Source organism: Mesoplodon densirostris, chromosome 16 (assembly GCF_025265405.1).
Source record: "Mesoplodon densirostris isolate mMesDen1 chromosome 16, mMesDen1 primary haplotype, whole genome shotgun sequence".
NCBI classification, from domain to species: Eukaryota; Metazoa; Chordata; class Mammalia; order Artiodactyla; family Ziphiidae; genus Mesoplodon; species Mesoplodon densirostris.
In genome coordinates this window covers 80,246,514-80,263,227 of record NC_082676.1, presented here as the reverse complement: position 1 = coordinate 80,263,227, position 16,714 = coordinate 80,246,514, and the positions used below count along the sequence as shown (strand labels likewise).

General features: G+C 35.5%; 1 protein-coding gene across 3 annotated transcripts in view; it reads right to left on the bottom strand.

Annotated features, from left to right (window-relative positions):
* MACROD2 (mono-ADP ribosylhydrolase 2) overlaps positions 1-16,714 on the bottom strand; it is a 1,992,245-nt gene that overhangs the window by 1,902,855 nt on the left and 72,676 nt on the right. For all 3 annotated transcript variants that reach the window (XM_060078113.1, XM_060078114.1, XM_060078115.1), the window contains exon 3: positions 11,248-11,355. In XM_060078113.1, the coding sequence (XP_059934096.1) occupies positions 11,248-11,355 (108 nt within the window). The remainder of the gene's footprint in view (positions 1-11,247; positions 11,356-16,714) is intronic.

Here is a 16,714-nt window from a genome sequence, read left to right as displayed (position 1 = left end):
CTACTAACTACCTAATAGTCGGTTATCCCAAATTAAGAGCTCTGAAATTTCAGTAAATTTATAGTGAACACTTGGTTTTAATACTGCCTTACTCAGCAGACTCTTAGGCCCACTGAGTTATTCAGAACCAATTAAAAGATGGAGGAACCATTTTAAAGAGAAAAAGCAATATGAAGAAGCATAAACTTAAGAAAAAGCAATATGAACATAAACCTCAGTCAATAAGAAGAAAAAAATTACAAAACCTCAAAGAAATAATGGAAAGAAATGGAAAATAAGTTTTATTTTGTCTACTTGCATAAAACTTAAAATAACTGTTTCACTGTGGTTAATACTTTAATCGTAGTTCAACTTTTCTGACAGGGTGAACTCTCTAATAAGGACCTAAATGCTTTGTAGTTAGAATCTCAGGCTTCCTTACAATGAGCAAAATTTTACAAGCTATTTACAACAAAAGCCTCAATCTGTCAACTGTAAATTTATATTTATTCACATAACTGTTTAACTACAATCTCCCACTAGTTTGTAAACTTAAGAGCTTAGATGATCTCTGTTTTTCTCGCCATTTTCTCTCTCACACTTAGCACAGGGCTTGTCATATAGCAGATACTTCATATATATTTGTTGAATGAATGAATTATGAAACATCTGACTAAAGGCATTCCCATGAAAATCAAGAATAAGCAAGAATGTCTTACGGCAAGTAATTCAACAGTGTTATCATGCAGTAGCCAATGCAAGAAAAAGGACAGAGAAATAGTGTGTATAACAATATATATGCCTAGAAAACCCAAGAGAATCAACTGAAAAGCTACAAAAACTAACTGCAGTAAGGTGGGCAATTATTAAATTAATAGCTTTTCTGTATTACTGAAAATAATCTGGTAAAATAAATAAGAGAAAAAATAGATACCATTCATGATAGCAACAAAATTACAAACTTGCTAGGATAAAACAACTGTGTGAGACCCATAAGATGAAAACTATAAAACTTTACTGAGGGATATTAGGGAAAAGAGATTTAAATCAATCTAACAACCAGCACCATTCCTAGACAGGAAGATACATTATGTTAAAAATGTCAAAACTCTCCGAATAACCTACATTTCTAATCAAAATTCCATTGATATTTCTGGGATTTTTGTTGTGATTGGGGTTGTTTTTCTTTTTTGTTTTGATTTTAAACTTGACAAAACAATTCTAAAATTTATCTGGTAGAATAAAAGGACAAGATTCACCAAGAAATAAATAAAAAGGCGGACAAATGGCAGAGGTTGAGAGAGGAGTCACAGGATCCCAAACCAGAATACATATGTGAAAGCCACAATAATTTAAAAATATACACCACTACCTTTTCATGAGCATAAATTCTATGTGCAGCTTAATATAAATTAAAGAAACAATTTAAAAGGTAGAAGCAAAGAGTATATATTACTCTTGTTAACATATAATAAGCTTTCCCCCAATTAAAAAGAGACAAATGTCCAATAGAAAACCTACTTAGGAATATGAGCATAAAACTTTAAAAAATGCAAACGCCCAATAAATATAAGAAAAAAGCATTCAATATCACTCATAATAAAACAAATTGGATAATATTAGTCACTATTAAATTGGTAGGATTGATTTTGTAATGAGGTAAACTGGTATTTACAAGAATTTGCACTTATACATCACCCTTGAAAAAGCATATTATAACATTCTTTCCAAGAAGCAATGGATATCAAATCATTTTTTAAAAATATTGTAGCCTTTTACCTAATAACTCCTTCTAACTAAAACATTTTGAAGAAATAATTGGAGATGTTTATAAAAATTTTGGTATGAGGACATTCATTATAGATTTATAAAAATGAAAAAAAATGGAATAAGAATCATTTAAAATCACATTCTTAACATTTAAGGAAGTGGGAAGTGGGATATATATAAGTGGAGAAAAAAGCAGCTTACAATACAGCACATATAGTATTGTTGTAAAGTATACAACCTATAGCTGTATAGTGGTTATCTCTGGATTAAAAGTTGACATATTTTATTTCTTTCTACTTTTCTGCATTTTCCAATTTTCTAACCCATGCATTAGTGTTATATTCAGAAAAAAAATAAATGTTACACATTTGTAAATTACCAGTACTATGCGACATCAAATGAGTCTTACTGATAAGGTGTATCTATAATGTAAAAGCAAACTATTTATATAGCCCTATTTTGAATGTGGCTTTAAGACTACATTGCAGGAATTTTTTTATATCTGTATTCAGCAAAATGACAGACTTCATGAGATATCTCACAGGTGGAAATAGACCTTATGATTTTTTTTTTGAAATTGCTTTTTATTCCCAAAAGTAGGTTTGAGAGTATCATTTCTTTTTTTTTTTTTTTTTTTTTTTTTTTTTTTTTTGTTTTGTTTTGTTTTGTTTTGTTTTGCGGTACACGGGCCTCTAACTATTGTGGCCTCTCCCGTTGCGGAGCACAGGCTCCGGACGCGCAGGCTCAGCGGCCATGGCTCACGGGCCCAGCCGCTCTGCTGCATGTGGGATCTTCCTGGACTGGGGCACGAACCCGTGTCCCCTGCATCGGCAGGCGGCCTCTCAAACACTGCGCCACCAGGGAAGCCCGAGAGTATCATTTCTAAGACTGTTTTCTCTGGTTTTGGTTTCCCCCCCAAAAAATTAGTAGTAGTAGTAGTAGTACTTTCATAGTATGATACTTTGTTCCTAAGTGCTGCTACCTATCAGAGGAAAACTTATTACATGTATGTTTTTATGAACCTAATAAGGAACTACAAAACAAATCCCATCCTCAGCTATAGGAAAATAACATATACATTTTTTACTTTATTTCTTCACTTACATAAGCCTTAAGATGGATTATTAGCTACAAAATGCTAGAAAATTTGATTTGTCAAAAAGTTGATTTTGTCAGTATATTTTATACATTCATTAAAAAATTATTACTTTACTTGTACTATTTTTAAAAACAATATAGAAAATATCAAGTATTGGCATAGATATAGAGTATGCTTAGTAGATAGCAGTAAAGTATGAACATACACAGATCCTATGATGAAACCATCCTACTCTCAGAAATAAACCCAACAGAAATAATAGATATCTATTCACAAAAATACACATGCACATATACAAATGTGTTAGGATGTTCACTGAAGGAGTAAAAGACCCCAAACTGAAATTAACTAAATGCCCGTCAACAGTAGATTGGATAAACTGTGGCATATTCACAAAATGAAATATTACATAATAATAATGAAAATGAATGATTGACATCTATACATAACAACATAGATTGATCTTACAAGCATAATGATGAACTAAAAGAACCAAGCATTGAGGCGTATATACTATATGGTTCCATTTTTATAAAATATAAATAGAAGCAAAACTAACATATGCTACTAAAAGTGAGGACAGTGAACTCACTGTCATGTATTCATTACAAGATACTAGGTGATGCCAAGAGCTCTTCCAGGGTACTGATAATGTTCTGCTTTTTGATCTAGATGGAGTAACACAGGCGTACCAATTTGCGAAAATTTACTGAACTCTACACTTACGTGTGTGTGTTTGTGTCTATCATGTATTTTGTGTCTTGCTCAACAAAATGTTAAAAGAAGAAACATATAATACAGAAATTTATGAAGAATAAAATTTTAGGGCTTTGTTAGTAGAGATGAAATTTCATATTGTATCAAGCAGTTGCTGTCAATTCTGTCCAAAATATTTCTGAGTAAATGAATCTATTGGGCGGGCCAAAAGGTGTGTTTTTTCCATAAGATAGCTCTAGTAGCACTTAGTTGTCTTTAACTTCGTTCGAAACAATTTTGTTAGATTGTATTTGACAGCTGTCATATCAGCTTGCATTTAAAAAAGACTTATCAAAATTGGTCAGTTTTTGTGTAGCCATTTTAATATTGAAGATGGATGGAAAAAAGCAACATTTTCGGCATATTATGCTGCATTATTTCAAGAAAGGTAAAAACGCAACTGAAACGCACAAAAAGATTTGTGCAGTGTATGGAGAAGGTGCTGTGACTGATCAAACGTGTCAAAAGTGGTTTGCAAAGTTTTGTGCTGGAGATTTCTCACTGGACAATACTCCACAGTCGGGTAGACCAGTTGAAGTTGACAGCAATCAAATAGAAACAATAATTGAGAACAATCAACGTTATACCATGTGGGAGATAGCCAACATATTAAAAATATCCAAAGCAAGCAGTGAAAATCATTTGCACCAGCTTGATTATGTTCATTGCTTTGATGTGTGGGTTCCACATAAGTTAAGCCAAAAAAACCTTCTTGACCATAGTTCCACATGTGATTCTCTACTGAAACGTAATGAAAATGTTCAATTTTTTTTTTTTTTTTTTTTTCTTTTTGCGGTATGTGGGCCTCTCACTGCTGTGGCCTCTCCCGTTGCGGAGCACAGGCTCCGGACGCGCAGGCCCAGCGGCCACGGCTCACGGGCCCAGCCGCTCCGCGGCACATGGGATCCTCCCAGACCGGGGCACGAACCCGTATCCCCTGCATCGGCAGGCGGACTCTCAACCACTGCGCCACCAGGGAGGCCTGAAAATGTTCAATTTTTAAAACAAATTGTGACAGGTGATGAAAAGTGGATACAGTACAACAATGTGGAATGGAAGAGATCGTAGGGCAAGCGAAATGAACCACCACAAACCGCAACAAAGGCCGATCTTCATCCAAAGAAGGTGATGTTGTGTATAAGGTGGGATTGGAAGGGAGTCCTCTATTGTGAGCTCCTTCCAGAAAACCAAACGATTAATTCCAACAGGTACTATTCCCAATTAGACCAACTGAAAGCGGCACTCAATGAAAAGTGTCCAGAATTAGTCAACAGAAAACGCATAATCTTCCTTCCGGATAACACAAGACCGCATGTTACTTTGATGACCAGGCAAAAACCATTAGAGTTTAGCTGGGAAGTTCGGATTCATCTGCCATATTCACCAGACATTGCACCTTCAGATTTCCATTTATTTTGGTCTTTACAAAATTCTCTTAATGGAAAAAATTTCAATTCCCTGGAAGACTGTAAAAGGTACCTGGAATAGTTCTTTTCTCAAAAACATAAAAAGTTTTGGGAAGATGGAATCACGAAGTTGCCTGAAAAATCGCAGAAGGTAATGGAACAAAAGGGTGAATACGTTGTTCAATAAAGTTCTTGGTGAAAATAAAAAAGGGGGTTTTATTTTTACTTAAAAAACCGAAGGCACTCTTTGCCCCACCCACTATTTTCCCAATGATTTGAACTCTAATTTCAAATAAGCCTTATTTCAGCTTTACTGAAAAAAGTACATTAAAATAACATTTATTTTAAGCAAGTAGAGGGGATTATTTTTAAAAACTTCTATAAAGTAACATTTCTTCCATCACATGCAGTCCCACTACCTGATTTGCCTATGTAAATATTCAGATATTCTATATTAATTAAATTATACCCAGCTATTAAATGGTTATCTATCCAATCACATGTCACTATCTTAATTTTTGTCACGATTATGACATTCACAACTAATGCAGTAAAAACACCACTAAAGTAAACGAAAACAATTATTTCCCTTTGCCATTAGTTCATATGAATTACCAACAATGTTATAGAAACTCAGCTTTTATTATAAAGCCTCAGAATTGGACAACTTTTCCTGGACACAATTCAAGTAAGTATAACAGCTAAAGCTGTAGAATATAGGATAAACCCTTTTAGTTGGTTAAATGTCTATCTGTGCATAAAACTTGAAGAACATGCATAATTTACCTTGTGACACTGATAGAAAAAAAATCATCTTTCTGATATTAGAACTAAGCAGTATAATTCTGCTACTGTTTACAGAGTGTGTCTATATGCTAGGCACTGAGTGAAGTGCTTTCTATATATTACCTCTTTTGATTTTCACAACAGCCCTATGAAGTAGGCCCTATTACTATCTCCATTGCACCAATGAATAAACTAAGGCTCAGAAAGGTTAAATAATTTACTGAAGGTCATTTGGCCAGGAAGTTAAAGAGGCATATTTAAAATAATGACTGATATGACATCAAGCCCTCTATGATTAACTACAATGTAAATGTATCTCTCCTTGTCATGTTGGGGTGGGGAACGGAAGAACTAAAATAAACAAACCTTTTCCTCACTTTCTACTTTAAAAATCCTTTTTATGGCAAACTGAATTCATCTTTGGCCAAAGCCAACCCATTAGAATTGGAAAGTTAACCACTTTTCCATTATACAGCCCACAATCCACAAATGAATAAAAATCACATCTCCTACAAAATATTTTTCTGTGATTGTGGTACAACTAAAATTGTCTCTAATGATATAATACTGAACCATAAATTAAATGGATGTATTCTTCCCCAAGCTCTAGCAAAGACCAAAACTCTGACCAATAGTCTTAGTACAAAATTATACAAGGGCCTAGTTACAGTCAACAGATCGTCTTATATGCTGCTACGTACAAAAGACTGTACTTGAATCATTACAGCAGCTCTACTGGTTACAGAAAACTACTGAGGAGAACCCAAATGCCCTTCAGTGGGTGAACGGCTGAACAAACTTTGGTATATCAATGTAACAGACTTATTACTCAGCAATAAGAAGGAATGACCCACTGATACATGCAACAACCTGAATGGACCTCAAGGGCTTTATATTCAGTAAAAAAAAAAAAAAATCAGTCTCAAAAGGTTACATGCTCTATGATTCCATTTATATAACATTCTTAAAATGACAAAACTATAGAGATGGAGAACGGGGGTGGGGTGGGCAGGGAGGTGGGTGTCACTACAAAGGATAGCACGAGGGAGTTCTCTCATGATAATAGAACAGTTCGTGGTGTTGGTGGTGGTTACAAGCATCTATACACGGCATAAACTTGCATAGAACTACACACACACACACACACACACACACACACACACACAACACACGAACGCCAGTTAAAAAATGTTGAAACTTGAATAAGGTCAATAGGCTAGTTAATAGCAATGTACCAATGCCAATTACCTGGTTTTGATATTGTACTACAGCTATAGGACTTACACGAGACTCTTTGTACTATTTTTGCAATTGCCTATAATTATTTCAATATAAAAAGTCTAAACAAAAAAATGGCCCTGGGCACGAGTCTGAATTGGAACCTGGCCTGCCTGAATCTAAAATTTGTGTTACTTCCCTATGTACCCTACTGCCAACAAAATCTATTTTATTAAAATATACAAAATATGCATTATTTCCTACAGAGAAGAATAGAATATATATAGGAGGCTCATCCTGGGTCACATTTAAAGAACTCTAAGAAAGTTCAAAAAGTACTTTATTGGGAAAAAATTTTAAATATCAAATCATTTCATTGATAGCAACTAAGACCAGGTGTTCCAATGTCCAATATGGACATGGAAAGAGAGCTTTACAAGTGATAGAAAGTGATGACTGGGCTGCTTTGGCACCGTGACTGGGCACATTGCCTATCATTCCCCTCTCACCAGAGGCAGCTCTGGAGTTTCCTGCCATGTTGCCTTGTTCACCTGAAAGGTTAACAGCTGTTCCTCTCCCAACACACCAGGCAAACAAGTGGCACAGCAGAAAGCTGCAAAATAGAGTCATTACACTGTATATTTGGAATCTCTTTTCCATCTACCTGAGTACTTCCTGATGAGGTTGTCCTTGTGAGATGTAGAACATGGCCAAATTATAATTATCTCAGCCAGAGAAGTAAGCTAAAGGTGCCAAAAGGTTTTTGGAAGTTGCTGCCTGCCTTCATATAAATTCATCAAACCCTTTTACACTCAGTGACAGCTACGAAAAATTACACATACAGGCAAGGACAAAGAATCAAAATAGTGATGGGATGTTTTCCTGTTAGTGTTGTTTTCCTGTTTAGCACCATTTTATTTTATTTCACTAAAAGTTACCCCCAAAATTATTTTTATTTATTGATCAGAAAAATATCAAATAAATCATTTTTTTAAAAAATCAGAGCCAAAATTGTGTTCACTGTGTCAAGTCCCCAGTGCTGAATGTGCTATGGGTGCTACAAATCCAATTGCATATAGTTCAATTTAATAAATACATAGTATCAGGTGTTTATTAAGAACATATGGACAAGACAATGCTTAGGGAGATGACACAAAAAGTGAAAAAGACACCAGTCTGTAGCCTCAGTGAAGAGATAAACAGGTATACAGCTAACAAAACTCAGGAAAAACCGTAATTACTGATATTATGAAGTATGCTAACATGGCAAATTCAATGTTATGTTAATAACAAGAAAGAGAAAACTCATGAGAATGGTCTTAAGGTATTTAAGAAGGAAATAAATGTCATCGATTATACTCTGTAGGGCAGAACTGGGATCAATGGCTGGAAATTACAAGAATATAGAGGAAGGCTGGTGATGTATATATAGTTTTTAATTAATTTTAATTGTTTTAAATTAAAGGTCACATGTTTATAGACTTCAGGAACTTCCTAAATAAATCATTGATAGAGACTTCCCCAGTGGTCCAGTGGTTAAGACTCTGCACTTCCACTGCAGGGGGTGCAGGTTCGGTCCCTGGTTGCCGAACTAGGATCCTGCATGCCATGTGGTACAGCCAAAAATAAATAAATAAATAAATCATTGATGACTTACTAACTACGAGAGTATCCGATGAAACCTCTGTACTGGAAAGGAGTTGATGAGACTCTTTCCAAGGGCCTGTCTTCTCCAGAGGCCCCTCGTATCACAGAAAGCATCTTGTTACCCAGAGCCACAAATGAACAGCCCATAGAGACCAGATATAAGGGAGACTTGTAGGAACGAGGTGATCTGAGGATGGAATTGTATCCAAAAGGAGTGATTCACATTGGGTGGAGATTAAATGACCCAGACACATGCTCTCTCATGAAGAGTTTACATTTTACAGAGGTCCCAGAGGAGGAAGGAAATACAACGGCATTAGAAGAAGATAAAGAGAAAAACTGAGCTCTAATTATGGAAAAGCAGATACAGCACACAGCAACTGACAGTCACTTCCGAGAGAGGAACAGGCTGAGCAGGCTTCCACACTTCCTGCTGGCCAACACTGTGCTATATCCTGAACAGTGCTCCACTTCTCCGTGAGACCTGTCCGTTCACCTACCAAGGCCTACTATCTTTTGTGAATTTACTCAATCACCAGAGGGAAACCTGAGACAACGCTGAACTTCATCTGAATTCTGTACTCCTGGATAGCAAAGACTGTCAAAAAATTATCCCCCACCCCTTCTGTGTTCCTGGAAACAGCTTACTGCAAAGAACCACTCTTCCCCATGTAACTTAGATAAAACTCACGATGACCCCTTGTAACCTATGACAAGGCCAAGACACAGACACTCCAAATTCCCATTGTTTATCTCATTAATGATTAGTTGAACTATTTGTCCCCATTGACCATTCTGGTCGATCAATGCCTGTTAACTGGACTTGACCTAAATTTACTCAGGCTTCTCTCCTTCCTCCAAGCCCCCGAACTTTGGGCCACCCTTGAGCAACGGAAGGTGAGCAACCACTCTTTAAAGACACCCTCCCAATAATAAGCTGGCCTCAAGGAAAAACATTCCCTGATCAACTGTCCAGTCATGCCACCCTCTCATCCCATTGCCCCACATCCAATTCTTTCCAGCCTGTGCACTTCTCCCTGAAAAAGAAAAGCCCTTTTCTGCTTGAACTCTGAGGTACTTATAGATCTCATGGTCAAAGTGGTTCTTCCTACTGCAATATTCCTCCTCTTCCTATTGAGATAACCCTCGACCCCTTATTATAATAATCTTTTTGAATAAAGCCTCTTCTTTTTACCTAAGTCTAGATTTGTTTTTGACACTTTCAACTTGCAAAGAGCCTAACTTTACAAAACACAAACTAAAATAATTAAATATCCTATTATTGATATTTATTTTTACAGAATCACAACTATTATGTATTTCTTGATATACACCCACATAATAAAATATATAGAAGATACAGACCACCATAAAAGAAACTAAAATCAAAATTAAATATAAATTAACTCTGTTATTTTCCCAATGTTTGAAAGCAAAAATTACTTAAGATCATTAATTACTAAAATAATTAAAATAAAGCATTAAAAACAAGCATGAAAAGTTGAAACCAACCGAGGTTTGGAAATTGCAGAAATAATTTCTCAATATTTTACTTTTGTCTTCTGTAGATCAACATCTCTTTAGAAAGCCAAAAGAAGAAAAAGTTTGATGAACTTGTTTTTATGTTGGCCAACTATTAACTCAAGCATTAAACCAACAATAATACAGCTGCTAAAGTTCTTTCTGAAGAACTTTCTGCCAACAATGTCACTTTTCCAGTGGTCCAGTACCCTAGTTTCAACTTAGCATGGATACCATGTAGAGTTAGCACGTTAACTGTATCACATACATAAAATAAACCTTCAATGTTTTTAATGAAGAAGGTAAGTACATGATATTTCTATTCCTGAAGGGATATTTTTTTCTAAAATACCTCTATTCCTATTTATGAAAAAATATTTTTAAATAATAAAATACTCATATTATAAGCAGATAGGGCAGGGGGTCCCCAGAGAAAGAGAACCAGGCATGGCTTTCTTGACGTAAGAGAGGCCATTTTTGGCCTAAGTCATTTTGTGATCTAAGCCTGGCCACAATGGTTGCCTTTGAACAGGTCTCAGTAATTAATGATTTTAAGGGAAGTGAAAGAATGCAAGAACAAAGGAAAAGCAGTCAAGAAACAACAGTTCAGTGATAAAACAGAGTCCTAGTTCCTCCTCAAGGGGTATATGTAATAATCTGTATGAGTTCTGCAGGAACTAAGGCCCCCATCAAGGTGGAGGATGGAATGATGATGACGACCTTTTCTGACTTCAATCATCTAAAGCTTTGACTCTGTTGACCTTTGCCCCAATTCTATGCTGAATTCTCCTCTGCTCAAGCCCCTTCATGAATACGCATACACCACTCAAGTCCCTTCATGAGTACGCAAGTATCCTTAGCTTAAAACTTCCCCAATTTTGCTGTTCTGCGAGACACTGCTTTGGAAAAGATCCCTGATGTTCTCCTTACTTGTTGCAAGTAATAAGTCCTTCCTTCTCCAAATCTTTGGCTTGGTTGTGTCTTTTGGCCTGACACCCACCAAGACTCAAACCCAGCTTTAGGGTAACAGTATAACAAATACATCACAAAAAATCAACTACTCACCAGCATTGACTATAGCATCTACCTCTAGCAATGTGATGTCACCTCTATAGAGAGAAACTTCTTCACTCAAACTTTTCTTCGCCTGTGATGTTTCCTGAGTATTTTCTTCTGTAATAAAGAAGGAATATATATTAATAGTAGTATTCTTATTTAATTTAATAAAGACAATTTTAATACAAGAGCCAATATGGCTCACATTAGACAAGTGGAAATAAATGTATAAGTACCAGGGGTGTGACTTATTCTCTATTTATTGTGTATTCCCCAATACAAATGCAGTACCACATACATAATAGGCATTCAATAAATTTAGGCATGTTATATGGGTCAACAAAAAGTTCAATGTTTACTATTAATATTATAAAAATATCAATTTTAAGATATAATTATGTACCACTGGTTTCACAAGAAGATGAGAAAAAGATGTGTAACTACCAAGACAAAATAAATTTTTACAATGAACGAGCTTATTTCTATTTTGTTCTAATTACCTAAAATGCATCCTTGAAAAGAATATTTACTGAGAAAAAAAATTTAGGTTCAGCTCTTTGCTACTTCTAAGTAATAAGCTGCCCCTCATAATGGTATGGATCAAGAACAATTTGAAAGTGTGAAACTGCTCCTTTATCAAATTCTATAAACCTTTCACTCTAGAGGGCGCTGCTAGATTGAAAAGAGAAAAAGCTCTGTCCTGCACACAACAGCCAGAAAGCTGGTATAACAAGCCAAAACATTATCTTCTAAAACCTGACATATTTTTTAATGTTTTTGAGGAGTACTAAAATCTGAATTTTTATGTATTTTTTAACAGATAGTAATGTTAAAATATATTCAACGAAGCTATATAAAATCAATGTTTTAAAATACATTAAATTGCTATACATAAAAAGCTTTTTAATATAACTTTAGGAAAGATGATTTATAAATTTAGACATTTTAAACTCACGATCTATGCAAATATTTCAAGGGGGAAGGTAATGTTATTGATTCACAAAGACACTGTCAAATGAGCCTGCAATAATGAGGTATGTAGGAGATTTGAGGTGATAGGTTACAAGACACTTAAATTGTCTTTGGGCCCCGATAACCAAAGAAAAAAATGGCCAAGACGAAGGAAATGATCTGTGGCCATAAAAGTGATCTTTCCTCTCTCTGCCTCCAAAGCATCCCCTTCTTTGCAATCACTTTTCTCCTTAAAGGATTCTAATCAATTATTCATTGGTGGTAGTAGCAGTAGTAGTAATAATAATAAGTAGGAGAATAACGTGGGAGAATTGTACATTAAAAGAGTAGAGAAAGACTTTAGAAGACCTCAAAATAGAAAACACTTACAGCTGACTTGACCACCTCAGGGACTCCTAGAGTGCTGTTTCCCTGAGTCAGGTAAAGACTAAGAGTTCAGGCTTTACTACCAGACTAACTATTCAATTCTTGGTTCTGCCAATTAACAACTGGGTGACCTTGGATAAGTTATATAGTTTCGCCATGCCTCAGTCCATAAATTACTGGCTCCTTTACAGTTAACATGAGTTCATTATACTTCGAATAATGTTTGTCCCATAGTAAGCTCTCAACAAACATGCCCCTTTTTTACAAAGGTTTTACAGAGGTGACAAATATTATTTCAGCATCCATACTGAAATACCACAATAGTTTTTAAATATTTTCAACATTTATTATTATTATTATTCCCTATCAGTGAGGGAGATCAGATTTTGTTTGTGCTCTTAATAATCTGTCAATGCCTGGTCCAATGACAAAGACGGAGCAAGAAGACCTTGAGTTCCATGACCAATCAATTTCTATTCTTACTACTTTTACCAAATTAGAAAGACCTGATTCCCAATTAAAGATTGTTGGATGATAATAAATATTTGGTGGCTTTGTCAGAAAATTCTGGATATTTGGACTACTGTAAACCTAGAAATTATAAAGACTTCTCACTGATGATGAGTTTTAAAACTCCATCAGACATTAAATTGATAAACATCACAAATGAAAGCAAAAAGATTGACTGTTTCAACTTGGGAGACAGAGTAAATCAATTCCTGATCTATCCTATAGTTGCATATAGTTCTAAAAAGTATTTCTTCATTTTCTTATGAAGCATTAGGTATGTAATATTGCATTTATAGTCATGTAACGCTTTTAAACATATGTGGCAACAAATCATGTACTTTTTTCCAGAAGTAAAGAAATTGTTAAAGTATTGTATTAGAAAGCATCAAAGTTTAAACCATTTATATCACAGTTCAGTTTTCTTAAAACAAATCCTAATCTCTCAACTGCAAACTTTAAAAATGGGACATTTTGAGCCTAAAGGTTCAAACAATTCAACATATTAAATAAATATACTGTTATGACATGTCATTCAAGTAAGTTACTCAAAATGGTCTTATTAGAATTATTAGCATCATGAAGAAGTATCTTTATCTCTCTTTCATTTTAAAAATTCACATGAGCATCTTTTTTCCTCAGAGCCAGATTTATACTGCTGTCCAATTCCTCACATGGTGTATCAAAAAGGCATAAATGTACTCAAAAACTACAATTTGATAGTATTAAAAATTATCAGTATTTCCTCCAATAAACCAAAACCAAATGGCATATTTTTGACCACCAAGTGTTCTCTGTAAATATAACAATGTAAATTATCACTACAGGCCACATCTTTTACTTGAATAGCAATGTACCACCTTCCTTTTCACACAACTGTGTTCCATCAGCACTGATCCCAAAGTGCCTTTTCCCATATCCTGGGTTTTCAGTAATAAATAGGACAGAAAACCGTCAAGCATTGCTCCCTCACAGACATTCTATATGTACACAAAGCACTGATTCACATTTTGTACATCAGTGGCTTTATCCAGCTGAAAGTTAAAATATCTGTCAGTGTGCACATGTGATAGTAATTGTTTTTCCAGATTGTATCCTGTTGATATTGTAAAAAAAAAAAAAAGTTTTTTTCCGGAACTACCACAATAAGGGAAAAGAGATCTCAGTACAGAACTGGGCTCAGTTACCAATACAGCAAGGACAAGTGGGGATTTATAACCAAGGAGCAGAGTGGGGATCAGTGGAAGGAAAATTACTAAGAGGAAACTTTGGGGGTGAGGGAAGATTTTGGTTAAACACACAATTCTTGCTGAAGGCAAGCCAGGGTGGTCAGATATCACCTAGGGTATGAGGGTGGGGGGATGCAGAATTTTATTAGATATGGAGAGTGACCAGATAGCAAGGATGGGAAATTCTCTCTAAATTGATTTAGCAGGATTCTTGCTAAAATTGGACAATGCAGGTCTGGCAAGGATGGGGCCTAGTTGAAAAAAGGGTTTGGTGGAAGCTGACTAAAGTTTAGTTAAGGAGAGAGTCTTTGGCAGTCCCTGCTCTTATTTGAGGAAAGAGAGACTTCCTTCCTTTGAACAACGTAAGTCCATTTCTCATTAGGTTGCCTTTTGTCCTTTAAGGACCAGCTGAACCATTGGTTGAACTTGGTAGTAGAGGATTTCTGCTAGGTGGTGCAAGCAGTCAGGCATTTAAAGAGGGAAATTCCCATGAAAAGAAAAAGAAAAACAAAGATCAATGGTTGGAGCACACTATAAAACTAGTTTCTGAGTCCAGAGGGTAGACAGTTGAGAAGATATCTAGATGTTGGGCTTGAAGCATCATTCGCAGTTTCAATGTCCTTGGTGATGGCATCAGGTGTTCCAGCAAACTTTCTGAATGGCCCACACAATAGCAAGCATGAAAGTTGTACATACATGATCTGTTGTGGTGATTTCTTTGAAGTTTATATCAGGTCATCCAGCTTCAGCTTGCAGGGCTTCAAGAAAGGGGCAGTTTTAGTTCTCAATGAGGCCAAATAAGGAGGAGGGGAGAAAAATTGGAAACATTTTGGAGAGTTGTAGCCAGATACTGGAGGAAACTAGAAAATTGACAATATGTGCAAGACAATGATCAAGACTGGAATTTAATAACCCAAAGGGTGCACTACAGTTTTCCACTGAAACCTAAAATGTCTCTCTACAGTCACCCCCCCACCCCATTTTTATTCTTGTTCACAAAATAAGTCTGGTCTCATCAGATTTGGTCTGATTATTTACATAAATGCAGCAAGAACGGTCACTGACCACTTAGGTCTTTCGAGTTTGCTTTGCTGGAACTTTTCATAAAGAATCTCAAATTAGACTTTTCAAAGCCTCTCAAGGCTAGGAAGCAAATCCAACAACTCACCACCAGATTTAGCCTGTAGTACCTACATATTTGGGTAAATTCCTCTCTTCTCAAGGTTCCAAGAATATCCTAAGGTTCCTGGGCTTGACAGGAAGTGACCTTCCTTACTCATCTGTAAGGCTGGGAACTCTATAAACCAGGTACCAGACTGGTTTCTCCAAAAGGGCTTTATAAGCATTGGCTCTATAATGCAAATCTTAGTTCCTTAAAACTATCTGATAACATGAGATTCTATACCTTTGAGATTATCATTCATAAATATGACATTCCAACCAAAGTCTATACAACTAATTTTTCTAATTATGTCCTGTTACAAGGAAGACAGATTCTTATTGAACCTATACAAATAATGTCATTGCCATGAAAATAAGAATACTCAATAGAGTTTCTGAATTCTGGAGAGATCAGGTAGGGAGAAAAGCTAAATGTTTCATTTCTGTTTACAAAAGTAAAATTAACTAAATTGTCATGAGTTACAGAGAGCTTGAGAAAAGATAAAAAGGGGTTCCTTAAATAAAACGTTAAAGAACCAGTATTGTTCCTTATCAATAACCACAAAAATCATAATCATTCTTCGTCGTTAGTTCATTCAGTCCCATGTAACTGATTTGTTTTTTTCCCCCAGCATTATTTAATGTGTTGGAACAACAACAACAACAAAAAATCCACATACTTTCTTTATTCCATTAAAACAACAACTATATTAAGTAATCTTATATACTGAGATCTCTTTCTTAATTCTCTATTCTGTTCTACTAAACAATTTTTACAGTATATTCTTTTTTTTCTTCTTCGTGTAACAGATTTTTGTTCTGCTTGATCTTGGGTTAGCATTTTTTTTGTTTTGTTTTGTTTTGTTTAAACCAGTCAGCTTCTCCGTTAGTTCTGGAAATCCTTACTTGGTCCAGCAGTACAGTATCAAAGTTATTTAAGCAATAATGTCTTTAGAAGCCTATACCCTAGAGTACTTGCCATAGTCCTTTCCATGGATCTCTGAAATAGTCACTTTTTGTTGAAGACAAAGCACTCTTGCCTGCAGCTGACTGCAAGAGCTTTCAGGGAAGAATTAGAGTAAAATAAAAATTATCTGTGAATGATAAAAGACTTAAAAATGGTCATTGTTAAAGATCTGAAGAGAGTTTATTATAAAAATGATATGGGCCTCCCTGGTGGCGCAGTGGTTAAGAGTCCGCCTGCCGATGCAGGGGATACGGGTTCGTGCCCCGGTCTGGGA